The sequence below is a fragment of the Syngnathus acus genome, chromosome 11 (genome assembly GCF_901709675.1).
Source record: "Syngnathus acus chromosome 11, fSynAcu1.2, whole genome shotgun sequence".
Taxonomy (NCBI): Eukaryota; Metazoa; Chordata; class Actinopteri; order Syngnathiformes; family Syngnathidae; genus Syngnathus; species Syngnathus acus.
This window is the reverse complement of record NC_051096.1, coordinates 3,115,385-3,141,150: the sequence shown is the minus strand read 5'-3', so window position 1 is coordinate 3,141,150 and position 25,766 is coordinate 3,115,385. Positions and strand designations below refer to the sequence as shown.

At 49.6% G+C, this 25,766-nt stretch overlaps 5 protein-coding genes and 2 long non-coding RNA genes across 34 annotated transcripts in view; 3 read left to right on the top strand and 4 right to left on the bottom strand.

Moving 5' to 3' along the window:
- LOC119130302 (H-2 class I histocompatibility antigen, alpha chain-like) overlaps window positions 1-25,766 on the bottom strand; it is a 346,995-nt gene that overhangs the window by 109,313 nt on the left and 211,916 nt on the right. The gene's annotated exons all lie outside the window — the stretch shown is intronic.
- The window catches only part of LOC119130478, a 340,541-nt gene that overhangs the window by 106,550 nt on the left and 208,225 nt on the right, over window positions 1-25,766 (top strand). The gene's annotated exons all lie outside the window — the stretch shown is intronic.
- LOC119130460 overlaps window positions 1-25,766 on the top strand; it is a 180,183-nt gene that overhangs the window by 72,941 nt on the left and 81,476 nt on the right. The gene's annotated exons all lie outside the window — the stretch shown is intronic.
- Window positions 23-4,434, bottom strand: tcf19l (transcription factor 19 (SC1), like). Of its 3 annotated transcripts, XR_005099381.1 has the most exons (7): window positions 4,271-4,434; window positions 3,346-3,937; window positions 3,027-3,196; window positions 2,534-2,945; window positions 1,998-2,454; window positions 1,517-1,915; window positions 23-154 (listed from the first exon to the last, which is right to left on the bottom strand). XR_005099381.1 is itself a non-coding variant. In XM_037263974.1 (6 exons), exons 2-6 carry the CDS (start codon window positions 3,620-3,622, stop codon window positions 1,567-1,569), a joined length of 1,665 nt encoding a protein of 554 aa, XP_037119869.1. In that variant the 5' UTR covers window positions 3,623-3,937; window positions 4,271-4,434; the 3' UTR covers window positions 998-1,566. The 3 variants fall into 3 exon arrangements, 2 of the variants coding, with proteins under 2 accessions (XP_037119869.1, XP_037119870.1); XM_037263974.1 differs by lacking the exon at window positions 23-154 and having other exon boundaries at window positions 998-1,915; XM_037263975.1 differs by lacking the exon at window positions 23-154 and having other exon boundaries at window positions 998-1,912.
- LOC119130199 lies at window positions 4,547-10,232 on the bottom strand. Its single transcript, XM_037263928.1, has 10 exons — window positions 9,981-10,232; window positions 8,529-8,574; window positions 8,315-8,335; window positions 7,853-8,119; window positions 7,698-7,785; window positions 7,403-7,632; window positions 7,042-7,329; window positions 6,788-6,960; window positions 6,598-6,690; window positions 4,547-6,351 (listed from the first exon to the last, which is right to left on the bottom strand). The coding sequence occupies exons 2-10, from the start codon at window positions 8,572-8,574 to the stop codon at window positions 6,052-6,054; spliced, it is 1,506 nt and encodes a 501-aa protein (XP_037119823.1). The 5' UTR covers window positions 9,981-10,232; the 3' UTR covers window positions 4,547-6,051.
- Window positions 10,462-14,500, top strand: flot1a (flotillin 1a). Its single transcript, XM_037264070.1, has 12 exons — window positions 10,462-10,616; window positions 10,993-11,068; window positions 11,147-11,222; window positions 11,293-11,383; window positions 11,439-11,582; window positions 11,646-11,765; window positions 11,835-11,930; window positions 12,027-12,361; window positions 12,453-12,498; window positions 12,588-12,725; window positions 12,790-12,951; window positions 13,056-14,500. Exons 2-12 carry the CDS (start codon window positions 11,026-11,028, stop codon window positions 13,074-13,076), a joined length of 1,272 nt encoding a protein of 423 aa, XP_037119965.1. The 5' UTR covers window positions 10,462-10,616; window positions 10,993-11,025; the 3' UTR covers window positions 13,077-14,500.
- The window catches only part of macf1a (microtubule actin crosslinking factor 1a), a 65,655-nt gene continuing 54,909 nt past the window's right edge, over window positions 15,021-25,766 (bottom strand). For 11 of the 25 annotated variants that reach the window (XM_037263647.1, XM_037263628.1, XM_037263631.1 and 8 more), the window contains 32 exons: window positions 25,698-25,706; window positions 25,193-25,418; window positions 24,905-25,131; window positions 24,709-24,831; window positions 24,531-24,632; window positions 24,350-24,451; window positions 24,092-24,265; window positions 23,799-23,954; window positions 23,533-23,730; window positions 23,333-23,461; window positions 23,023-23,202; window positions 22,801-22,956; window positions 22,514-22,720; window positions 22,313-22,432; window positions 22,082-22,251; window positions 21,836-21,995; window positions 21,560-21,754; window positions 21,205-21,477; window positions 20,862-21,050; window positions 20,680-20,791; window positions 20,433-20,593; window positions 20,182-20,344; window positions 19,954-20,108; window positions 19,803-19,877; window positions 19,237-19,254; window positions 18,592-18,709; window positions 17,971-18,033; window positions 17,794-17,826; window positions 16,708-16,916; window positions 16,178-16,282; window positions 15,653-15,755; window positions 15,021-15,522 (listed from right to left, as the gene is read on the bottom strand). In XM_037263647.1, coding sequence (XP_037119542.1) covers window positions 15,275-15,522; window positions 15,653-15,755; window positions 16,178-16,282; window positions 16,708-16,916; window positions 17,794-17,826; window positions 17,971-18,033; window positions 18,592-18,709; window positions 19,237-19,254; window positions 19,803-19,877; window positions 19,954-20,108; window positions 20,182-20,344; window positions 20,433-20,593; window positions 20,680-20,791; window positions 20,862-21,050; window positions 21,205-21,477; window positions 21,560-21,754; window positions 21,836-21,995; window positions 22,082-22,251; window positions 22,313-22,432; window positions 22,514-22,720; window positions 22,801-22,956; window positions 23,023-23,202; window positions 23,333-23,461; window positions 23,533-23,730; window positions 23,799-23,954; window positions 24,092-24,265; window positions 24,350-24,451; window positions 24,531-24,632; window positions 24,709-24,831; window positions 24,905-25,131; window positions 25,193-25,418; window positions 25,698-25,706 — 4,659 coding nt within the window. In that variant the 3' untranslated portion in view covers window positions 15,021-15,274. The remainder of the gene's footprint in view (window positions 15,523-15,652; window positions 15,756-16,177; window positions 16,283-16,707; window positions 16,917-17,793; window positions 17,827-17,970; window positions 18,034-18,591; window positions 18,710-19,236; window positions 19,255-19,802; window positions 19,878-19,953; window positions 20,109-20,181; window positions 20,345-20,432; window positions 20,594-20,679; window positions 20,792-20,861; window positions 21,051-21,204; window positions 21,478-21,559; window positions 21,755-21,835; window positions 21,996-22,081; window positions 22,252-22,312; window positions 22,433-22,513; window positions 22,721-22,800; window positions 22,957-23,022; window positions 23,203-23,332; window positions 23,462-23,532; window positions 23,731-23,798; window positions 23,955-24,091; window positions 24,266-24,349; window positions 24,452-24,530; window positions 24,633-24,708; window positions 24,832-24,904; window positions 25,132-25,192; window positions 25,419-25,697; window positions 25,707-25,766) is intronic. The other 14 variants (XM_037263646.1, XM_037263652.1, XM_037263651.1 and 11 more) reach the window with 11 other exon arrangements.

Sequence of the window (25,766 nt, the reverse complement as noted above, 5' to 3'; positions counted from 1 at the left end):
CAGAAATCAAGACTGTACCTCGATCAATGTCTTGTATCGGAACACAGAGATGGTATGGGTGGAGATTGTACTCAGCGGTCGGTTCTCCCGCTTTGGCCAAGCCTCATCACGGCAGCCTTGTCAGAGCTCCCACTTTGCTTTCCATAAAGACAGCCTTCAAAAGAGCACAATGATCCTTTAAGAGCACCGCAGAGGCCTTTTAAAGACACCATGCTGAGAAGATAAAAGGACGACCAAAAGTGGGATTGAAAAGAAAGGGAGATGTTATTGAGACCAATCACAGATAGACATACACACACACATATATATATATATATATACACATACATACACGCACACACACACACTTTTGTTTTTTTATAAAACAAGCAAAAAGGATCTCTCTCTATGTGATGGGGCTGAAAGCAATGGGAGCACATTTGTCATCAGCGCAACACTGCCCCCTTGTGTTCAACATTGCCAACATGCAGGTCAAAATTTTAGGAACACCTCTCTCACTGAACCTTAATATAAAATGTGGTAGTTAGCTTTAACCTCGGTAGTTTAATTTGAATTCACGGTTCACAACCGATTCTGTCATGTAATAATAATAGTATATATGATATTTTGGCGGAAAAAAATCTTATGAATTTGGAATAGGTAAAGCTAGTGAGATTCTTATCCTATTGTCATCCAACCAATTGTCATCCGATTATTTTTATTCGCAGTCATATGAAGACCGTTTGCTGGACATATTGCAGCTCCACAGAATTTTATCTGGCACTAGCAACAGATTCAGGAGCATCTCAACAAAATTTGGCCATTTGTAAGACAAAAATACGTGATTCGCAATTGTGCACACTTTGCAGAATAGTCAACTTGACTGATTGAACCCCTAAAATACGCCAACATTCAGTCTTCAATGTAGGCCAACGTCCAGTTTAGTTTTGGCAATGTAGTAGGAAGCTGGAGTAGCAGTTGAGAACGCACGTCGTCCTAAAGAGACAAACTAGCCAAGCGAGGTAATGAACTGTTTACTGAATGAACACACAAACATTACACACACACGGCCAGCATTTGAGATATTGTCATAGTTTCCGTGTACCCCCATCCAGTAAAGGGGTCAGGGGTCATAGAAACCTCTGCCATCGCTTATGGAATATGAAGTATATGCGGTCTTATTGGTCAAGAAGATTATTTTGGCACACTCGTCAACAAGTACATCCATCAACATTTTCGCTCTTGACTGTTATTTGCATTAGGGCCATTAACGTTGCTAGAATATATGACTGCAGTTTTACCATGTGGCCACAGGAGGGCGCCAGAAACGACTATGTTGCGTATTGTTTTATACTTTTTTTTTTTACTTAATTCGTCCTTATCATCCATAGCACGCTCATCCTCAGGAAAAAAAAAACGATCAACTTTATGCTTCTTGTCACTGAGCCGGTATTTCCTAAAATTTGATTAAGGCTGAGGGGGGGAAAAGTGTGTTTATCAGAGTCAAATTTCACCATGTCCGACAGTAAAATCCCACCTGAGTTGTTGGATTGCGGAACTTGAGACTGCGCGGGAGCGTCGTGCTCCTCAGCAGCAGCCGCAGTGGAAGTCAGCATTGGGGTCCCTCAGCAGCTTCTTGCGATCCACGCGGAGACAGTCTATGTGGTACCAGGCGTCGCACACATCGCACTGAATCCACTGGACCGGGTCCTGCTGGGGCAGCAGGCAGCGGGGGGCCGCGCACGGATCCACCGACCCCCCGGCCGTCGACACGGCCTTTGTCGCCTCATCGTCATCGTCCTCGTCGGAGGAAGAGGATGACGAAGACGAGCCTGAGGAGGATGAAGCGGAGGAGCTAGAGGAGGACGACGAGGATGGCGAGGGTAAAGAGGGCCGAGGTGGAAGGGGGTGTTTCCTGGGTCGGCCGCGACGCCTGCTGCGAGCAACGAATGAATGAGAGGAGATACCACAGGTGGGAAATGTAGCTTTAAAGTTGAGCACCTGTGAAAGCATCTTACCTAGGCTGCTGGTGGAACCTGTTGAAGGCAGCACGGCCCCGCGGCGCCGTAGTAACCCTCACTGAGGGTGACGCCAGATTGTAGCTCTCCCCTCCCACCACCAGCGGGGAGAAAACCGGTGCGCTATGAGCTCTCCGACGGCCCCTCGGGGCGGGTCTCTGCTGACGGACGGCGGCGTTGTGAAGGTGACGTGGCGCAGCCGCCCCCTCATGTCGCTCTGGTTTCAATGGCGCAAGGAGGACGTGGTGCTGCTGGTCAAGGCGGGTGTTTGTCATGGCGCCGTGGAAGCTACCGATGGTCCTGATGCCAACCGGGAAGGGTTTGGCTTCCTGGGGACGCGGGTGGGAAGATGGCGGAGGAGGTGGCGGCGAGCACAGATTGTCTGAGTCGGACTTATAGAGGCGACGCTTCTTGCTGCCTCGCGATTGCTGCGCTTCCTCCTCCAGACCTGCCGGGACTGACCAGATAACTGTGTTTACCGGCATGAAAATACCGCAGGGACGCATTCAAAAATCAAATCTCTTCACGTGTCTCACCAGTTTTGCTACGGGGCTCGTCCGAGCCGTCGTCCTCCAGCAACACCGTGTGCGCCGACTTCCTGCGGCTCCTGGAGGCCGGCGCTACAGACTTGGGGGCCAGAGACTTGGGGGCCAGCGAGGAGGCGGCAGGCGAGAAAGACGGTGGAGTGGACGGCGGCAGCAGCGGCAAGCGTCCGCCGCACAGAGGGGGCGGCGAGGACGATGAGCCCATGTCGGAGGTGGCGCCCTCGTGGCTGCGGCTCCTCCTGAAGGACCACACGCTGCCTCTCATCTTGCTCAGGCTGCCGATGGAGTTGAGGATGACGGTGGAGCGGTTGATGGACAGCCTGGACAGATCCAAGCCCGGCTCCGCCTTGCGCTCGGGGTTGGTTCTGATCCGGTTCTGCAAGTCTGATGAAAATGTCCCTGCCTGAAGGAAAATAAGGAAGCAATGTAGATAGACCCCGCTAGAAAATTTGGAGGGGTCACAAATGACCATCAAGTGTCTCACTTTGGGAACAGTGATGGCGTCAAAGTCCAGCGGACGAACTTTGACCTTCTGGAAGAGGAAGCAAAACTCAGGGCTGTCGGGAGCATCGTGGCCCCCAAAGGTCAGCGCGTCACCGTCCGACAGCTCCCATTGGATGCCAGCCTGGAGGCGGACCTCGTTCACCCAAGTGCCTGGTCATGCAACGTTTGTGGGGTTGAGGCAATTTGGTTTTTATGACAATTTTGTATGCTTGTGTCCACATTTCATGTTTTTGTTTACAATTTTGTGTGCCCTGTGTGTATAAAGTATATGTTTACAGCTGCCTATGTTGTCATCTCACCATGCGTGCTCTTGTCCTGAATGTGGACCCTCCACCCTTCCTCCTGCGTCGCCACCTCCTCGCCGTCGCTGCTGGCCTCGCGCTCGGCGTGCAGTTCGGCGTGAACGCGCGACACGGTCGGTGAGTCCAGGATGACGTCGCACAGCTCCTCGGCCCGACCCAGGCGGAACACCGAGTGGCCCGGCGCCGGCCTGAAGGTGTACAGGTCCCGCGTAGGGCCCCCCTCCGAGGAGCCGATGCGGAGAAGCTGGAAGCACGGCTGCGCCCCCGAGTACATGACGGACACGTTTGTCTTCCCACCCCGTCCTCCTGACGCTACAGTTGGCCGCGTTGCATTTGGGGAGTCGCTCTGCTTGTGGTTATATATTACGTTGAAGGCATTTGCGGCAGACTGAACAGCATCTGGCGTGAAGCCAGGAGGACTGACATGAATAAATGAGGCCGTCTGAGTTGATGAGGTATGCAAAGCAGCCTTTCACAACTGGCCAGGGGCTCACTGCTGGTTGTGGGTAAAAACTAGGCTGTCAAAAAAGTTGAAATAAAAAATGCATTTGAGTCTGATCATTCAATGTTTGTGCTCCCGCTGCATCATCTGAAAGAAAAAAACGAAAGCATAGAACACCATCATCACCAAGACATTTTGGAACTTGCGTACATGAGCAGACATGACTAACGCTTGCAACAATGAATATATGAATTACAAGAACCCTTGACACGTTTACATTATTTCGTTCTTTAGTATATATTTACCAATACAGAATGAAAAATAGACAACAAAGCTGAATTAGTCGTTTGTTTATTTAGGGACTTTTTTGGCGTTTGTACGGCTCGGACGTGCTCAGCGTGGGCGAACCACCGACGGCGTTGCCGAAGCTAGCTGACGTCGCTTCCTCTCTGACAAAAAGAGCCAAAACCTGACACTTACGCCACCCAGCCGAAGTTAGCGGGCTTCTTTCCTCTCGAACAACCGTCGAGCACAAGTGAAACTATGGGGTAAGTTGGACTTCGGCCGCCGTCGTCCTCTTGCTCGCTCCGCTTTCTTTTCTCCGGGGAGGAAGTGCTTTGAAATTTGGCGCGTCGAGCTTGCGGCTCCCTGGCACATCCGCGTACGTCACGTCCGGCTCCTCTCTGGTTGGCTGGTGGCCAGAGCGCTTTTGCCAAGGACACGCCTTTACTTGTCTTTTAACGAGGTCAAGTACTATTGTAGTGAAATGCATTTATTCTGAATTATTCATTCATTACAGAAAAAGAGAAGCACTACAAAACTCTTGGCAGGATGCAAAAGGTCATACTGAATCATCGCATGCACACACAGTCTTAAAAACACACGTGTGAAATGCGGTGAACATTGTGCACATCCATGTTTGCTCAATAACTGCACAATCAGTACATGGAAATACTTGAACATATTTAATGTCACGTGAAAGCCTATAAAAACCTGTAAATTGACTTCTTAGTGACTCAAAAGCTCATTTCTGGCCATCGTGAATGAAGACAAGATTGACATCGAAAATGACAAATATTTCATGAAGGGTACTCATGTGACTACAAGTGCATGCGCTGATATGCTCATATTTAAAAGAAACACGTGTGAGCAACTCACAGCTAATAAATATATTAGTAGTTTGTCAAAGTACGACAAAAAAATGACCATAAAATGTTATAAGGCATTGCATCCATGCATATACAGTAGTTGAGACCTGCCTTGACCAATATGGCGGCGGTGCTGGCGGCTAATAATGTGTTTACAAGTCAAAGATCGTTGATCTTAAACAACAAAACTAACATATTGCTCAAGGTATATCAAGACTTTGAGCGAACCAAAAGTTATTGCTAAATAATTAGCATCAGTCTATCATCAGAAATATTGCTTATATTAGTCAAGATCAAGCACTGCTATGTATGTGTGTATATTAAGAACATGCCATACAAAAATGAATCATTTAGAATTGGTTAGTATACATTCACAGACGTATTTACATTAGCTGCTACTTGCAGGTGACTTGCTCTTTTATGTTTTTTAAACGTTGTGCTTGTCCTGTCACAAGTCATGTGACCCAAGTCCCTGAACAGAGCAATGATTCCAGAGGTTTCCTTGTAAGCTGGAGATCAAAAATCCACAATCCTGGTCAACGCTCAGTCTCCAACAAATCCCCAAAGGTCAAGACCTCAACGGAAGCGGTTTGGTTTTTGGCTCCCATGCAGCGATCGGACTATTCTAATGTAAACTACGAGTGTTTGTGTTGAAGGCATGCACACACTTGTTTTGTTCTTCTGAAGTTGTTGTGATTGTGCTCGATGTGCTAAGTCTTGTCGTCCACTGGTTTCCAAACTGCGGCCCCTGGGCCACCGCGTTGGAAAATGTTCAGCTATCTGAACGCTAACAGTCGCTACAACAGTTGTCAACACTGAGTTTGCGTTTATAAATTTGCTTCACTTTGTTCGCATGCATGTTGTTAGCGTTAGCATTGGGATGAATATTGAATTGAATTCAATTTGGTTCCTTTCTATGAAACTGATTTATAAATAAAAAATATTTCCCGAGGTTTATATGTTGAATTGCTTTTAGGATTATGAGGGGCTCCTTTGAAAAAATGACTCCCCAAAAGTTTGAGAACCCTCGTTGTAGTCAACACTGATGTCTGGATTTGTGATTGTGCTTCCCCCCCAAAGAACTCACCGCTAGTCGATGCTAATGCGAACCTTTCAGGTGCTCTCATCCTTCCGCTCAGCTTCCCCTCCCTCGGCCGCCGTCTCGTCACCAGCGGGCGGATCGGCGCACTTTTGGGCGTCCCCGTCGGTCACCGGCGCGACCTCTTGACCCCCCTCGGCTGTGGGGCTTAGGGTACGAGTCTCGAGGAGGGGCTTGTGGGAGGCGCAGGTCACGACGGCGTCCGTATCGCTGTCCAGTGGGAGACCCGAGTCCACTCCGGAGTCACTCATCTCCAGGAAGTTGACATCTGACGTGAGCGCCCGGTAGCCGCCCGCTTTGGAAACCTCCACGTCCTGCGGGAAGAACAACTGTTTGTTTTTTTATGTGGAGGAGGAATAACAGGCAGGAGTTTAGCGAACAGGAAGTGGCCCAAAATGAGGTCAGGAAAAAACTGCCATCATTCATTTATGAACACAATCCAGCAAGATTATTTATAGATTCATTCCTCTCCTCATACAAATGTGAGAACCCAAGTGGAGGTTGTGTCATCATTTCAGGGCTGCGCGTTATCCGGATTATTATTCGTCTTAGTCATTAACCTTAATGGTGACATCGGTGTTCTCATCTGGTTGGTGGCTTGCCGAGTGCATGAGCGACTCTTCCGTGAATCTGTTGTACGCCTCGTGGACCACCTGCACACACACACACAAACACACATACACAAAAGGATGTCAAAGACGTCTGGCAGGCTTTTGGGTCAGGACCCGCGGCCACCACGCATGACGGTACCTGGCAAAAGGCCTCGCCCTTGCCGGCCTGCTGGGCGAGTAGCGCCAGCTTCTTGTTCTTCTCGTTCCTCTGGTGCACCTTGAAGAGGCACGACAGCAGGCACACCAGCAGCATGAAGGCCAGCAAGCTCAGCAGTGACAAAATGGCCAGCGTCAGCGGCGGCAGCCTGGAGGCTGAAACAAAGCCTTTTTGTAAAACCAACCGAACCAAAACTAACTTGAAAAATCCCAAATGATTGCAATCCAGTTTCTTACCAATCACGTCCACGTAAACATGAGCCACGGGGAACCCTTCCAGGTCCGTGATTTTGAAGACGCCTTCGTCAGACCCTCGGACCTTCCTGAGCAGCAGTTGGGACCCGTCCACGCTGACACGGCCCGCCAGCTGAGACTCCGGCGGCGTCACCAGAACGCCTCGTTCCAGAACCGGAAAGCCGTGGTGGCCGGATTTGGGCCTGTAGACCACATTGACTTGGGCGTGGTCCAGGTAGAGTTTTACTTTCATGTCGGCTCCGTCGGAAGGATGTAGGAAGTCCTGGTGCTCTGTGGTTTAAAGGAAAACTTTGAAAACCAGACTTAAGACATAAAGCGGAGCAGGCGCAGGTTTCCGACCCACCTCGCACATGAAGGCAGTTCCTCCTCCGCACTTTCCCCTCATGGTCGCGCACGGTAAAGCTCCCCTCGTCCGCCATCTTGACCGAGTGCAGCGCCACGATCTTGTCGGTCACACTCAGGCGTCCGGCGTAGGCGTCGGCCAGCACCAGCGTGTGGCGGAAGAGCAGCGCGGCCGGCGGCTCGGTAGCGTGCAGGAAGTCCGAATGGTTGATGTGGTGGACGGGACCGGGCCTGATAAGACTTCAAATGAGCTCTTGTGGATTGAAGCATCTTTTGTGAATTTTTCATCAAGGTACCTGAACTCCAAGCTGATTGGACCTTGGACCTGGTTCAAGTGGATGTAATAAGTGTCTCCATACTTGACCACCTCCTCCACGGCACAATCTGAAGACAAGAACGTGAAAACATAAAGCTGATGTGAACTTTGCTCCTTTCGTTTCTAGTTGTTTACCTCGGACGTCGAGCGTGAGGCGGCTAAGCACGCTTTCGTTCCTGCTGACCACGTAGACGCCCTCGTCCTCCTCCTGCACGTCGTCCAGCACCAAGTGGCCGTAGGAATTGAGACGAGCTCGTCCATGCAGCACGTTTCCCGCTCGGAGAAGCGGCACCTCCACGCTCTTGTTGGCCTTGGGACGGAACATCACCTCACCGACGTCACCGGGCGGGATGTCGATGTGGATGTCTTCCCCGAAGAAGGCCGTCCTGTGCTCTTCCTTGACTAAAAGCATCGAGACAACAAAAAGTTCGATTCGTTGCAATTGGTGTTCCACAGGGTTCCATTATGGGGCCCCTGCTGTTTGCTATTGATTGTTTCTAAAATGCTCTACAAATAAAGATGAGATGAGTTGCTTGCTCACAGGATTATCTCAGTGAATAATATCCCAGTTGGAGTTTTAGTGGACGTCAAGCTTACCTTTATAGGATGCTGACACAACTGAAAAAGACAAAGTTCAGAGAGTTTTAAGAAATATTTGCGTTTAGATGTATTCTTGGTGCCGGAGCCTTTGAAATGTAGCGGTGGCTAACAATAGCACGGGAGTGGGGAGGAGGTGATACGCTGAGTCGGCATGAAGGGAGAGCAATTAAGCGAAACACAGTGAATTCCAAGGTCTCCCCGTGATGCTTACCCGTGAAGAGCAGGTTGCTAAGCAACACACACGCCATCCCTCTCATCTTCAACACGCAGGCAGGGGGGAAAAGAAAACATCACAAAAACTAATGAAGCTCATTGGATAATACATTCAGACACTGTTTACGAACCATATAAAAGAATAACGATTGCTGTCAAAGCAAGATTGATTAACTATTGGCATACGGTGTTACATATCAACCAAAATCAATAGAAGGCAATTGAGATTTTATACATAATTTATTAAGCCTGTGAGGTAAACTCATAATCAATCACGTCATAACCGATTCGATCATTTCAACACAACTGTGTGATTCAAACAATTTTATTTTTCATGTAATTATTATTAATTCGCCATTGAAGTATGTACGCTGGCTTAAATGTTTCCGTCCTGATTATTGCTCCCTTGCCAATTAGCCACAATTAGCACAGTTCTGTTGACGTCGGCAGCTTCCATCCCGCTGAATCAGTCACTCGGCGAGAAGGCGGAAGGGAGAGGCGGGCTTCCATCATTCTTCACTTTCAGTCAGATTTATTTATTTTTTGCTCAGCAAGACTTGCATGTATATATCATTTGTTTCGTCACCCACCTCAATTTAAAAACGAGTTTCCCCACAGTAATTGAAATGCCATTAATTAATCCACCCCTTCTAAAAATGTGTTGTCACTTTTGGCAATTGTGTAAAAACTAACACGATCACGATGAATAAAAATGATCTGTGCCAAGTGATTTGTGTGTGAGCATCTGGCTGTGAGATGTGGTCTACAGCAGCCTTTTGAAAGTGTTTTTATTTTGTATTGTTTTTGTTCTCTTAAATTGACCATTTATAACATTTTCTCGTACCTAAAATTTTGGCTCAAGATTCAAAGCAAAGTGATCCAAAATGATATTTACTCATGCCGCCATTTTAGTACGCTTCAATTCAATTGAAACTTGGTCCTCTCTTGTCCCAAGAGGCACCGCCTCCCCCTCCTCCTCATCCTCATCTTCCTCCATGCAGCTAGTGATGCAGCCAAGGGTGTGTCAGGACCAGCATGCCTGCTGCCAGTCCTGCCCCACTCATACAGGGTCCCAGATGGAAGAAATATGGAAGGTGATGGGGGTGCAATGCTGCTCAAGTTTGTGCTCGAGATGATGGAGGAAGAAGGGAAATGAAGGCAGACCATCCTGTGTATGTGTGGGAAGCATTTGAGATCAATCCTGTTGAGATGCAGATATCTACATCGATATAGTAGAACATGGTGGATGAGAACTCAAAAGCAGGAGGAATGGGGCAAAATGACATGAAAATAAATCGAGGTAATAAATGCATGTGTGAGTCGATTTAAAAGTCCAGTGCGTCCTTGATGGTTTGAAGATGCTTGAAATAACACCAGTCCGCCCCATACCAGGAGTCCAAAATTCAAATCGTGCAGTCCACAGTGCTGCAGTGTACTAGTTGGTTCTTACCTTTCGTCGTGGTGGAGAAACGAGGACGCAGCAAAGTGCTCCTTTCTGGAAATCACCTTTTTTTTGTGTTTTAACAAGCTCGTTCAAACCGACAGCACGGCGTCCATCTGGGGGGGAAAAACGAGAGAATGAGAGAGAGGGAGAGAGATTGAGACTTTTCCTGTAATAACGACGACCAAGATGATGCCGCCTTTGTGCGCCTTCGGGGACTCGGCGACGTTCGGGAATCTTCGGAGATTTCCGGGCTCGAGCATCCTGGTGTATTTTTTCCATTTGTCCGTTGGAGGGCGACAAATCACAGTTTTCTGTGCGGACGTATTGGTCATATCTTTATTTAACAAATGTAATTTTTAACAGTATATACAAATAAAGACGCATCTATTAACAGTTTTAACAGCGCTCTTATTGTTTAAACCAGCTATAGAATGGTAATAGATGCGGACGTCGCTGTTTGAAACCGTCCAGCTCCCGTCGCCTGCGTCACTCAATCGCCAGGAATTGACGTCATCATTTTCTACCGTCTGCTCCGTAAAGCCCAACGCATCGTCGTTACTGTTAACGAATACTACATATTTTTTTTAACCTGTTAACCTGCTACGGGTCTCCACCGTCCTCATCTCATCTGCAAACCCGCTGGTGAGTTTCAGTCTTAGCTTCACCTTCTCTGGTAATTTGAAAACGTTTTGTTTTTGTTGTGCTTATTTCTACCTTCGGGGATCAATAAATATTCAATCAATCCTTGTACAGTATATTTTCCAGGATGTTGCTGAAGGCGGGTCTCTATGTTGCTAAAAATTGCTGCATGACGTTGCATTTATGTTAATGTTATAATAATAATTGCTTTCATAATTATTTAATTAATAAATAATAATAAAAATCATACATAAAAAAATAAAAATAATACAAATTAAAAATAATAATGTCATAATTGTGGGAATGTTATAATAATAATTGCCTTTAAATGAAGAAAGCTACTCACTTTTCTGTTCTCCCATCCTTTTTTTTTTTGTAGTTTGCTTTTCTGGCTCCAGGAGCACCGGCCGACATGTTCTACACTTGTGGGCCCAATGAAGCAATGGTGGTGTCTGGTAACTCCCACTCGTCTTGCATTACAGCGGTGGTCCTCAAAGCGGAACCCCCGTGTTGATAACGTTCTTTTCTGCCAGGCTTCTGTCGCTCCCCTCCGCTGATGATCGCCGGAGGCCGAGTCTTCGTCGTCCCCTGTATTCAGAAGCTGCAGAGGTAGGAACAGCAACACAATGTCAGTCCAGTTCTGGAGTTTTCCATCAATACAATCCTTTATGTTCCTCAGGATCTCCCTGAACACCCTGACCCTGAACGTCAAGAGCGACAAAGTGTACACCCGCCACGGCGTGCCCATCTCTGTCACGGGCATCGCGCAGGTCAGTCTGAAAGGCGTAAAGCAACTCGGCAGAATCACAAGTTTTTTCCCCACAGATGAAGATTCAGGGTCAGAACAAGCAGATGCTGGCCGCCGCCTGCCAGATGTTCATGGGCAAATCAGAGGCGGAGATCGCGCACATCGCCTTGGAGACGTTGGAGGGACACCAAAGGGCCATCATTGCTCACCTGACCGTGGAGGTGACATTAAACACAGACTGGACTCATCCATGCGCTTGATGATGCCATTCTTTGCTGTTGCAGGAGATCTACAAGGACCGTAAGAAGTTCTCGGAGCACGTTTTCAAAGTGGCGTCGTCCGACCTGCTCAACATGGGCATCAGCGTGGTCAGCTACACGCTCAAAGACGTGCACGACGACCAGGTTGGCGGCTCCGCCCACCCTGGAAATGCCGCCCAACAGAAAGCAATCAGGTTGATTTATTTTGCTCAGGATTACCTGCACTCCTTGGGGAAGGCTCGCACGGCGCAGGTGCAAAAAGACGCTCGCATCGGTGAGGCGCTCAACAAGAAGGACTCCGTCATCAGGGTGAGAAAGTTGACTAGCTCTCACGTCCTCGCTAGTCCTGTGATTGAATTCGTGAAGACAGGAACTGAGATAATGCCGCTCCCCTGGCTCCGGCAGGAGGCGCACGCCATGCAGGAGAAGGTGTCGGCGCAGTACAAGAACGAGATCGACATGGCTAAGGCGCAGCGCGACTACGAGCTGAAGAAGGCGGCGTACGACATGGAGGTGAACACCAAAAAGGCCGAGTCGGAGATGGCCTACCAGCTGCAGGTGGCCAAGACCAAACAGCGCATCGAGGAGGAACGCATGCAGGTGCAGGTGGTGGAGCGCAGCCAGCAGATCACGCTGCAGGAGCAGGAAATCACGCGCAAGGAGAAGGAGCTGGAGGCCAAGGTCAAGAAACCCGCCGAGGCTGAGAAGTACCGACTGGAGAAGCTGGCTGAGGCCCAGCGGTCAGTTCTCAGTCTTTATCAACCAAATTTTTTCTTAATTTCACTTTTAGTACTCATGCCAATTATTGAATGATTTTTTTTTTTCTTGCAGTCTCAAGATGATCATGGAGGCGGAAGCCGAGGCTGAGTCCATCAGGGTGAATAAAACCATTTTTAACTAGAGGTTGTAATTCTTCCAAGTAATATGGGAATGTCAATTTTTATTTTTATTTCACCGCTTCGGCAGATGAAGGGCGAGGCGGAAGCATACGCCGTGGAGGCCAAAGGTCGCGCCGAGGCGGAGCAGATGGCCAAGAAGGCGGAGGCCTTCAAGCAGTACGGCGCTGGTGCCATGGTGGACATGTTACTGGAGAAGCTGCCCCTGGTGAGACACGCTGGAAGGCAAAACACAACACAAAATGGTTGACGATTGCATTTTCTTCCACTAGATAGCGGAAGAGATCAGCAAGCCCCTGTGCGAAGCCAACAAAGTGACCATGGTGTCCAGCGGAGGCGATGTGGGGGCTGCCAAACTGTCCGGGGAGGTTCTGGACATCATGGCCCGCCTCCCTGACACGCTGGAAAAACTGACCGGTGTCAACATCACCCAGGTCACACAATTAACAACAATTGGCCGATAAGGATTTTAAAAGCGGTGCAGTTTTAGAAATAAGACAATAAACTCCGCCCCCTTCTTTTCATCATCTCATTTCAGGTGAGCTCCCGTAGTGGATGAGGAGGATCAGCCGACAATGGGGCTGTCAATCAGCTGCATTGATCATAATCAGCTGTCAATCAGCTGCATTGATCATAAGCATGACACACACACACACGCACGCACGAGTCGTCCCGGTTTTACCGTGTTGTGCACATGCTGTTGCAATATTTGTGGCTCACTAACACTGTTATCAATTTCTGTATTTGTGTTGGCAGTGGTTGGCCGTCCATGTATGTGGCGGAAACCGTTGCTCGAGAATGCAATATACACCAGCATGCTAACGTGTCCCGTAAATCACGATCAATCTTCATCTAATAACATGACGAAAAGCATTGAAACGATTATAGTCGTATATATATATATAAGTCAATCAATAATCAATCACGTTTTGGTATTAACAATGAATGAATGAATGAATGAATCTTTATCTAACAAAGCTCTCGAACCTCAAGTGCTACTAACCTTACTGACTGCCCGCTAATCCAGTCATGGATGACTGCATTGTAGCAGTTTATAAAACCAGAAAGTATTTACAGTTTATTTATTTATCAGTGATTTTTGGTTTACTTTCTAGCAAAATGTCACTCGCCTGTCTCGGCTGGGAGTGGTCAAGGTTGTTAGCTACTGTAGCATTTCTCAGGTGTGCGCTCTAGTGAGCAATATTTAGTTTCATGGATTGGTTATGGGTGACATTTTTGCATTTTATATTTATTTGTGTGCTTGCTACAACTCAGTTATTGTCAACCCTACAAAATGGCTTGTGTTCCAAGATTAGCAAATTAGTATTGGCTTTTTATTGATTATTATAAGACCTTGTTATTTGAAGATGGCTATTATTGTCTACGCATTGTGTGTACACGTATGTAACTCTTACTAATATGTGTTTTTTTTTTTTAATAAATGTGTGCTTTTGAAAGATTAAAAATTGCCTTATATATAGGCGTAAGTCTGTCACCATCTCCTGGTCAGTTTGTGAAATGCCGTCGGCGATAACTTCTGGGAATCTTAAATAAATAAATACCGAGCACAAACGCATCAGATGTGTCATTAAAAGAAAAACATGAAAACAAAATACAACTGGGAATGCTCGTCGATTCTGTAACCTCCAAGTAGCCTTGCCATAATCTTTTCCACAAATGTATAGACATTTTTTATTACTGCAAGCATGATTTTAATACAAAAAACAACAGCACAAAAGGTTTAGAATTTTAGTTTTTTTTCATTTTACACGACTTGCCCCCCCACACACACCTTTGCTCTGACACGTGTTGGCAGCATCAGAGGGGGGTGGGACAATCAATAAATAAAAATCCACAACTGGTATCTTCTTTGTTTTCTCTCTTATCAACATGGAGTCCACACACAATTGGTCGCACCAGTTCAACTTCTTCTGCCAACTTCAGAATTAAATATTAATTTTATTTCAAGATAAACAAAAAAAAGTTGGATTATAAATTAACAGAAAGAAGTAACATGATAATCTTCCGTAACAGGCGGGAGAAAAGAAAAGAGCGTTGGGTGTCAAAAGTTGACACCCCGTCCCAGCATGGCGGCATCCTCGTCGTCCCGCATCCAAGCTTCAAAATGGCGGTTCGTCCCGCCTCCGTTGCGGTCGAGGATGTCGTCAGTAACAGTCAAAAGAAGTGTCTTGATCTTCATCTGGATCCTTTTGGTGTCTCTCCTGGCGTCTCAGTTCCGATTCAGAACTGCAGCATGTTATTTGGTACAAAACATGGGGGAAGAACTCCCTAGCGCCCGCCCTTGGATGGAACGAGCGAGGGAGTGCTCCTTTTTGCGAGGCGGCCGCGCTGGGGTTCCCCTTCCACGTGGGTGCCTTCCCCTGAGCGAGTGTTCCGTCGCACGTTGCATATTTGCTGGCCCACAAGCCAAAATGTCTTTTGTGTGTCGTAGCAGCACACGGCGGAAAAGTTGGAGCGGCCACTTTTTCTTGCCTCATGTTTGGACTCGTCTTCTTTGCTCACTTGCGCAAAGACGGGAAGCCTGGAAGCTTGTAAAGTGTCGAATTTTTGCAAACCACGGGCGAGGTTGGACCACCTCGAGGTGGCGGCTCCTGGCTCTCCTGAGGGTAACACATGTGGCCCCATCTTTTTCTTTTTTTTTTTCTTCTCCCCACTTCTTGACACAAACTGGATGCCAGCAAGTGATGCAAGAAGGCTGCCACGATGTGAAAGGAGGACATGTTTTTTTTACTTGTCTTATTTCTTGCTGGACGCGGGCGCTTTGGGGCTGGGCGTCTTCTTGGTGATTGTGGGGATCTTGGACGGTTTGGCGCCGGCGCCGGGCCTCCGTGGGGTGTCCGACGCGTCCGAACAGACGGAGCGAGAGTCCTGCAGCTCTGACGCATCCGACGCGTCGCTCCCTCGGCGGCTGCTGGCCCGGCTGCCCGCCCGGCTGCCCGCGCGACTGGCGGGACCGCTAGCCGACGACCCGGCTCTCTTTGGATCTGCCGGGAAAGCGTGAGGGACAAAATCCACAATTTGACACTTTCAAGAAGTCACATACGTAAAACGTTGTAACATTAGCGGCATCAAGTCATGTGACAATTTGAAAAAGGTCAGGTCTTGAGGTCTCACCGCTTCGTTTGGCGGCGTGCGCCGTCCCGCCGTTTTCTCCTGTCAGCGAACCGCGACTGGAGTGGAAGGTCGGACGCTTCAGCTTGGAGCCCGACGACGCCCCCTGTGGGAAGAGACAAAGAGTGTCAGCTTACCGCGTCACAGTCATTGTCTGGAACAGAGCATTTGGTGTGTTGTAGCAATTTGTAGACAATCTAATATTGTGGAACAATCATCATAAAATCATTGTAAATAAATGGTAAAACATTAATCAACAGAAAAGATTCTGCAAGGACACTTGGAGGTCAGAGATGGGTCCAACATTTGCAACATGGCTGACAACATTAACACACACAATAGACAGGAAATGTGCAGTTGGGGTCAAAGTTGATCATTTTAGGATCGTTAGCTGCCTTAAAATTGAAAGACTGACTTTTTTTTTCGTTTTAAATCAATGAACCGGGCTTGGCGGGAGAGTGCGGAGGGGGAAGGCGCGGAAAGGGAGGCGGGATGTTGCCATGTCTGGATGGTCTCGTGCGTCGTTACCTCATCGCTGCCGACATCCGCGCAGCACTGACACTTGCTCGCCGACGCGCTTTTACTGTGCGCCAACCACGGCTTGGCGTAGTCACGAGAGTGAGTGTGCGACAACTGATGGGAGGAAGTCAGGAAGTAGCGAGGTGATGAGGGAAGGAAGCAGAAAGCATATAGGAAGGAAGGAAGCGCGCAAGACGAAGTGGCAAGGTAGCAAGAAATAGTAGTGAGAATGGAAGGAAGCAAGGAAGGAGGGACGTGGCAGAATGTGGAAGATGTGCGAATGGGGAGGCCAGCCAGTCATTTGGATTTTGTTACAAAAGATTATTTTAAAATCAAGTTATATTGATCGGAAAAAGGAAAAAGTGTGAAGGAAGATTAACGACGACGAGAGACAAAAACAAAACAAGACCAAAAACATGTTAATGTTGAATAACATGGTAACACACAACAACATATTACGGAATGACATCCACTAGAGGGCGCTTGAATTTTTATGTTACAGTTACACATGTGTTGCTGCACGAAGTTCAGTCACCTACCCTGGACGAAGCCGACGCGGTGGGTGTCGCCGGCGTGGAGGGGGCCGAGGCGCCGCTATGCGAGGCCGAGGATGAGGAGCGGGTGGGTGAGGCGTTGCGGGAGCCCGGCTTGGAGCGGCGGCCCCGGGAGCGCAAGACGCACACGCTCTGCGGCGTCCCCTCGGGAAGGATGAACTTCTCCCGGAGCTCCAGGTTGGTGCGCCCGCGCGCTGCAACGCAAGCACAACAACCGGGAACAAAAGTCAGAAGGCATCCAGGCCTGCAGGGGGCGGCAGAGGGCGAGAGGAAGCTGGACGCAGATCATAATAAAAAACTGCAGTAATTTGTTTTTTAAATAGTTTAAAAAAATGCAAAAATTAATGAAAACAACTATTATGCAAAAAAAATACAAATGAAACTGCAAAACAACGTTTATCATAGTAAGCATTAAAAATATACGAACAATAAAAGGAAATAATAAAAGTAAAATAAGAGCAGTGGACGCTTGTTTAGCAGCAGTGCACGTGCTGGAGCGGGTGGGCTCATTTGGAACGTGTGTTCCGAGGGGAATGCTGCAATCTGAGCTGCCTTGGCGCAATCTAACGAGCTGCTGGAAAATGCAACATTTGAACGTTAGCCTCCGCGGGCTTTTCCATCACATGACATCAGCGTGCTTGGCGGGGGTTCCGTGACTCCACAAAATGCGGCAGCCCCCCAAACAAAGCGCACAACAACAAGCCTGCACAAGCTGCAAAAAAACAAGATTCATATTTATCATATCGAAGGGAGCGAGTGAGAAGAAAATGAATGACAAGTGCACGGGAAGCTCAAGATGCAGGAGGGAAGCAGCGGTGCGGCACTTTACAGCGCTAGCGGCACTTTGCACGGCCACATACTCCAGTCCTTAAAGTACGACGTGACGTGAGCAAAGATATCAACGGGCCAACTTGAGCGAGCAGCGCCAACACCCAAATGACCACAACTGGACCGCGACTCCAACACACACACATATACTCAATGCACAGTTGTGCGGATTAGGATGGACAGTGTGTCAGACAGCCAGATGGATGGATGGAGAGAGAGAGAGAGAGGAGGAAGGGTAGATACCTCTGCAGCAGAAATAGCCTGGAGTGACTGCCACTGAGAGACACAGGAGACAGTGTGAAAAAACGACACACACACACACTTGCACGCACGCCGAGCCACACATCAGCGAGCAAAACGACAAGAAGAAAGGAGGAAGTCGAGGAGCGAGTGGAGAAAGCGCGAGAGAAGAAGTCCAACCTATACGCGATGAGATGGAGCTACTGGAGTCGGAGCGAAGGATCTTAAGTCCGGGATGTTGAACTGGAGGAAGAAAGAGGAGTGGAAGGAAGGAGGGGGGAGGAGAAAAGGAGGGAGAAAGGGGGGAGCATGCATCATGCAGTACTTCAAACCAGTCATCAAATTGAAGAAGGTGAGACGGACACACACACACACACACACACACACACCTGAACACGAAACATGCGAGGACACCAAGCGTCCCGATTACTTTCAATAATTTGCTGTGGTGGGACTATTTATGTAAAATTTTGAAAAAAAAATCACAAACCCCAAAAATTCTTAAAAAAACGCTGATAATTAATTTTATGGAAATGTGGGAAAACAATGTCCAGAAAACAAAAAAATCCCGCTACCTTGCGGGACTAAGCATATTTCACTGGGGAGGGGGGGGGGCAGTGCCCGCGTGGCCCCCCCTCTAACTCCGCCAGTGTTTCTTAATGGAAATGTTAAGCTAACTGAAGTGCTTGCTGCAAACACAACTCCGAGTGACCGCCGACAGTTTGGAAACAGACAAGACAAACGAGACACTTGGGCTGCTTCCTGCTGCTGCCATTTTTTTTTTTGTGGGGGGAGACTCACCTCGACAGGGATCATTCTTGACCAGGAACTCGTCCAGAGCCATCCAGCCTCCGCCCACCCGCACCATGACGGTGCTACGCAGGATGCGCACCAGACGGAGCTGCTGCGAGTCGCCGAACTGCGCAGAGAAAGGCGAGGCGTCAACACGAGGAGGCGTCAACACGAGGAGGCCTCCGCGTGCATCCGTAGTAACACCCAAGCAAGCAGCCATGCAGGCAAACATGCACCAGAAGGAACATTGGCAGCCATCACATCATCGCCGGGGTCGTCCCAGGTCATGAAACATGCTCGGAATGTAATTCAAGACTTGATGATTAAACAAAATGAGCAAAAAGTGTTAATCTCAATTGCCTTTACAAAGTTTGTTATTAGTGGTTAGTTGTGGTGTGATTTTTTTCAAACTTGTAACTCATCACACCATCTCAGAAAAAGAAGAAACTGGCCGATTCCTTCACCAGCGTCAGTACAAAGCGCAGAAAACACTCATCACAACACAACGGCGCTGAAACCTGCTTCCAATCATCACTTTCATATTTTCGCTTTTGTCCCTTGGATCCAAAACAACGCAATAGCAATCTCATTTTGCCAAATTTGTTTTTGCGAGGAAGCAGATTTCACACGTCACGCCAGAGCATCACAAGTTACCTGGTTTCCGAGGAAGAACTAGAAAAAATCCGGCAGAGGCGGCGCACGGAAACACAAAGGACAAAGAAAGAGATGACGATTGAAACAACAGCAACAACAACAAAAATAATAAAACAACAACAATAAGCCTGTGGAGGCGCGTTCCTTTTCATGTACAGTGGCACCTTGACTTAAGAGTTCCGTTTAATCGCTGCCACGCTTGCACCTCAAATCATCTTTCCCCATGCTAATTTGGTTAGCTTCTCTATAGTGTTTTGCATTGCGTGATAGCATTAAGCTAGCGGTTCGTATCTTGAACAACTTGCAAGTCAGGCACCACTGTACGATTATCAAATACTTGACTGGAGATGCGTATGAATTAGAAGCGGGAGTGACTCACAAACATGAGCAGACACACACACGCACACGATGTGACAAAGTGTGACACGCACGTCTGATCTCATCTGATATGACGAAATCATTTCATTACGATACAAATGTCATCTCATCTCCGAGTGTCTCAAATGGCGCGTTTCAATCATCTGTAAGTACACACGAAGTAAAAACAAAAAGTGGGCGTGGCTTACCCGGTATTTGTTCTCCCCTATTTGCTCCACCTGGAACCTCTTGGCGCACTTACACTGAGCCACCTGCCGAGTCACCTACACCGCATCGAACCAGACGAAAGCATAAGTCTCGATTTGGACTCATTAGATGCACGGCGTTGATGACGCTCACCTCGTCCTCAATCTTGTCAGCGTCCGTGGTTGGTCTGTAGGCGTCCTTGTTGGGATGCAGGGCGGCCACAAACTCGTAGTAGTCGATGTAGCCGTCGCCGTCTCGGTCAAAGATGTCCGCCACTGCCGTCATCTCCAACTTGCTGGTGGGGAACTCTGCGAGGGAAATATACAAATAAATATCCAAAGATGTTTTTTTTTTTGTGTGTGTGTGTGTGTGTGAACGCACTGGACGCCAAGATGCCATCGATGAACTCTTGCCGCGTGATCTTCCCGTCCTGATCTTTGTCGATGCGCCGGAAGAAGTCCATGACGCGCGATTTCTTGTGGTTCATCCAACGCATGTACTTCTTGCGCCACACGTCAAAATCAAAGTTGGCGAATTCTTTAAGCTGCAACGAAAGAAATGCAAATGTGTTTGTGTGACACCTATTTGACTCAAGACGTGAAAATATCAAGAGAACGATGATGCCGCTGTACCTCCTCCAACCTGTCCAGAGCGTCGTTGAGTTTTCGCTGGCGGTCCAGTGCCAGAAGCCAAACTTGCTGCCAGCGGGCACACAGCTGGTTGAGTCGGGGGTTGGTCCCGGAAACCTGCACCGAGGCCGGCTGTTGATGCTGCTGCTGCTGCTGGTGTCGCCCTGGAGAGGAGCAGTAATGTCAGGAAATGATCAACCAATACTAATCGGTGTGACGAGTTGGTAATCAATATATGCGAGTGACTCACGGCCTCCTCTCCTCTCCGCCAAGCTGCTGGGAGGCTCAGCAGGTTTCCTTTTGTAACTTTTGGTCACTTTATCCACGTCCGGCTGTTTCATTGTCATCTCCTCCATGAACATCTGACAGAGAGCCAATATTTAGATTGAGTCCGATCAATACCGAAGGATGTGCGTTGATCAGAAGGCCGACCTGGTGTTCTGTGATCAGTCCTTTGACTTGGGGGATGTCCTGCGGGAGGGGGTCTAGGTCTCTCTGCACCAAGGTGGTCTCGGCCCACTGGAGCCACGACAGGAGCTCCTCCAGTAGGTTGGCGTTGTTCAGGACCTCGGTCAGCGCCGCCTCCAGACGTTGCTCGTGCTGCTTGGCCCACGTCAGCACCTGTGAGCACACGTGTTTGTTTTCAACACCTTCAATTCCATGTGTACCCCTTTAGGAATGAAATATTTGCCTCAATAAAGATTAAACAGTAGGTGTCACAAGATTGAGCCCTGGGGAACCTCACATTTAATCTGAGACAGCAAAAATGTCTCACCTCCTCAAAGCGTGCCCGGATGATGGTGATCCAGTGCTTGATGGTGGTGATGGAGTCGGGGTGGCACAGGGCCAGGATGGCCTCGCCCATGCCCGCCGCCCGGTTGACCTCTGCCCTCTTCTCCTCCACGGTGCCCAGGAATTGGCGGTGGGTGTGCAACAACGCTTGGAGAGTCTCCGCCTCCTCGGGAAGGACGCCGCGGAAGCGAAGGCTCTGCTCGGCCTCCGAGAGCCACTCCAGGAGCATCTGCACGGCTGTGCGGAACTCCTCCGCCTGACATGCGACAAAAAAAACTCATAGGTATCGCCAAGATGATCCTTTCACTTTATCATTCACTTTTTTTTTCTTTCCATACCTGTTTAAGTGCCTGTTGTAGTCGCGTTTGCTTGGTGACGGACAAAGCACACACCGTCTCCCAGCGGTTGCTCAGCTCCTGCAGCTGAACTTTGACCCACGCCGTGTCGTCGCGACCCGTCTCCATGAGGTCTCGAGCTGAGCGCTTCAAGGCTTGAACGCTGCCCGTCCTCTTGCCCATCTCCTTCTGGAAGGCCTGAAATGCGTTTCAGACAGCAGGTGGCGTTACTGAGGCTCATTGTGAGTGTCAAACTTTTAAGCTAGGACAAGTGGGTACCTTGTGGGAGTCCATGAGATTGGAAACCAGGTCCAGGTCGCCATGGACGGGCAGATCTTCAGCGAGCTGAGGCTCCACGCGGTACAGCCAGTCCACAAGAGCCTGGAGGGCCTCGGCAAACTGCCCCGAGAACAGAAGAGCCTCCTCCAGCTTGTGTTGCCTGTTTGAAGACAAAGATTGTAAATTATTTGATTAATGAACTGAGCAAGCCATAAGTTGCCCTTTGTGGAAAAAATATTTCGTCACCTCTCCACACTCTTGCCACAGACGGTGTCCCACTTGTCTCGGACTTCGCCCACCAGCAGGTCCAGTTTCTGGGTGTCTTCCGGGAGCTGAGCTTTGTCGCGCATGGCCCGGCCCGACCTCACCGTGGTGTCGTAGACGGGCTGTTTGGATCCCAGCGCCTTCTGGAACTCCTGCCAGACCGAGCGAGATGTGAGGAGGGACGTCGGCGCAAACGGGATTCCCGTACCGTACCTTGTGTTTGGTCAGCTGGACTTTGATCCTGTCCGGTTCGTTGGGGATTTCCAGTTCCGAGTCCAGGCGGTTCTCGGCCTCCTCCAGCCAGTCGGACAGCTTCCGCCAGGCTTCGTGGAACTGAGGAAAAGAGGTTTGTTTATATAATCTCAACTTCCTAATCACTCGATGGAAAAAAAAATGGCCACCCTGGTTTAGTACCTGCTTGGCCCGCTTGCGAGCCTCATCCAGGTGCCGCCCGCGGTCCAGAGACCTCTGAACCAACTTGTCCCAGCGGGCCTGGACGCTGAGCAGTAGGTTCTTGATGAGGACCACGTCCTGCTTCAGACTGGCGAAACGCAGCTGGGAGCCGGACTTCTCCAGGGCCAGGACCTGCTCGCGGTGCGTGTTCACCTCGTTGACGAAAACCTGAACGCACGTGAAGTTGGAAACCGCGTTCACATAACTGCGAACGGACAAACCTTGTTTGTCACGGTCGGCGACCCAACCTTGTGCTCGTCAATCTGGAAGAGGACCGTGTCCAGAAGGAGGCTGGGCGGCTGGGCCATATTGAGGGTCTGCTCGGCCTGCGTCAGCCAGTTGATGGTGTCCTGCAGGGAAGTCTGGAAACTGGTCGCCAGCGAGAGAGCCTCTTCCAGCTTTGCCTACGGCGGTTGACAGGAAAACAATCAGACTGTGCGACTTTGTTGTCAAAGGCAAAAGCATCTTACCCGCCGGTCATCCATCTTGGTGTTGAGGATGGCCCACTTGTTCTGCAGCATTGCCAGGTTCTGCTGGGTCTGCGTAGTGCCCGGTCCCGCGTCTTCGCCGCGAGCCAGAAGCATGGACTCGCCGGCGTCCAGAAGCCGGTGGTACTGATCGGCTCGCTGGCTCAGCTGGCTTTGGAGCTCCTGTGGATGAGCAGATGGCTTCATGGTAACATGGATTCATAATTGGTCTTTGGCATCATTTGAATTCCTGGAAATGTGTCCCTGGGGTCCCTGGACTTGGTTTTAAGAGTTAAGTAGGTTGCTTAGTCACCATGTGCTGCTCCAGCTGCTCCCTGGCCGTCTCGGGGAGACCTCCGGTGGGCTTGGCTGCCGACAGTTGGCTATCCGTGCGCCTCATCCACTGCAGGAACTCCTCCAGCTCGCCATGGAAGCCCTCAGCCTACAAGAAAAAAATTCAAATGGATCAAGGATCCAGTTGTTTCCAGAGCTGCACCTTTTGTTAAAGTCTACCTGGTGCAAGGCGGCTTCAAGCAACTTCTGCCGCTCCTGGGTCTTGAGCAGGAGGTTCTGCCAGCTGTGGTTGAGCTTGTCCAGTTGCTCCCTCAGATGGCTGGCCTCGTCCCCAGGAGACGACTCCAGGAGCTCGGCGGCTGCCGCGTTGACCGCGTCCACCGTGGCGTGGTGAGACAGCACGTCGTTGCGCAAAACCTGCAACCGTGGATTCCGAATTTCAGCCTCAAAATGTTGCTCAGAAATCACTTTCGAGTAAGACGTACGTGATGTTTGGCCAGTTCGATCTCAATGGCCTTGGGGTCTGAACTGATTGGTCGCTGGGTGTCCAGGGTGGTGTACGTGTGGGTGAGCCAGCCCTGGAGTTCAGACAGGGCGTGCTGGAACTGACCCAGGGCCAGCAGGGCCGCCTCCAGCTTGTGCTGTGGTGGCAAGAAAACAAGTTGCATAATGCAGCAGCTGAGATACACAAGTCTCCTCGTTGGAGCATCATCATCATCATCATCATCATCATCATCATCATCATCATCATCATCATCATGAGTGGTCCCCTGTCTACCTGTCTCTGAGTGATCTTGTCCCCCAAATTCTCCCACAGGTGGCGCAGCTCAGTCAGCGGCTCCTGGATCATGTCCCGGTCAGTTTGGTCTGAAACTTTCTTCAGCAGCAGCTCCCCCTGGTGGCAGAGTTTCTCCATGTCGATCTGCTGCTGGTACACGTCCACTTTGTACTGCTGCTCCAGGGAAAAGCAGACTTAGTCAGTTGGGCTCCAATTTTGGAGGGGAAATGGTTCACACATTAACGAGAAGATGCCAACCTTGAGCTCTTCAATCTGGTGTTTGACCGTTCCCAGGTCAGTGCCCACCGTGGACATTTCGCACAGTTTGATGACGGCGTTGTCCAAGTAGTCGAACATGGACTGCAAAAGACAAATCATCGTTGTCAAGTCTTTGCCGTTGGCTTCAAGAGGACACTTTTGAGTAGAAACGTGCAGTCACCTGCAGAGCGTCCTGGTACTGCACGGAGGCGCTCATGGCCTCATCCAGCCTCTCCATCCTTTCTCTCCATGTCCGGTTCAGACTTTCCCAGGCGCCGTTCATCTGAGGAGTTGCAAAAAAAGAAATAAGTATAAGGCAGCAAAATTACCCAAAGTTTTTTAGAGCATCACACACTCACCTCATCGATGGTCTTTTTGACTTCGGGTTTCTCGGTTTCTCCACAGGCGAAGATAAGATCTGCCCCGAGGGTCCTGACGAACTCCAGTTCCTCCCTCAGGCCGTCCGTCTCCGCCTTGATGGCCTGGACCGGGGAAGCCGTCGTCAATTAAAAAAAAGAATCTCTTGAGAAGCCCTCAACTGAAGGCGCTACACACCTCGGCGGCCTCGATCTGCTGCTTGATGAGCGAAGGGTCCACGCCGGGGTCCTCCAGCTCCTTGACGATGTCCTGCGAGTCACGCAGCGTGCTCAGCAGCGCAGACACGTCGGCCCAGAACTTGCCGGCCAGGTCCAGCACGTCGTTGAGTTTGCTCTCGCGGTCCTCAGCCCGCTGGCGGATCTCGTCCCACAGCGAGCGCAGGCGCAGCAGGCGGGAATGGACGGCTGGTGGACGGCATTATTCAGATTGTCGCTCTTTGTAGCGGAACCAATTTTTTCAACTCACCCTGGGCAGCCGGGTCGTCGTGGGCAGCCCGACCGATGAGTTCCTCGCCACGGGCGCAGAGGGCGGAGAAGCTTGGCAGCAGTTTGTCCAACTCCAGACCTTGCGCCCGGTGATCGGCCAGCTGCTCGCGGATCTTGTCCACCTCCGCCGCCACGGGCGGAGGCTGACGCAGGCGCTGCACGGCCGCCTCCAGGGTCTCCAGAAGGGGGTCCATCTTGTCGTGGAACTACAAGGCGGGCGAATTTCACGTGAGGTGAGGGCAAGCAGGTTGATGATTGGCATTTTCCGCCTTCTAAAAATCAATGTGAAATATCAAATCCCATCTGTGCTCTCATTATATTTTTAATGAACCGGGTTGGTACAATTTAAAAAATGCAGGAAAAGCTCGGTTTGATATTTTCGAAAATCAATCGACGGCATCATCGAGGACAATAAGAACAAAAATTAAGGGCAAGCAAATGTTGTGCAGGAGAAGGCGGGTGAGAAAGAGGCAACTCCGTCTTACCTCCACCAGCTGGGTGACGGGCAGTGAGCAGTGACCATGGAGAAAAGTGGTGGTGGTGACATGTGGCGA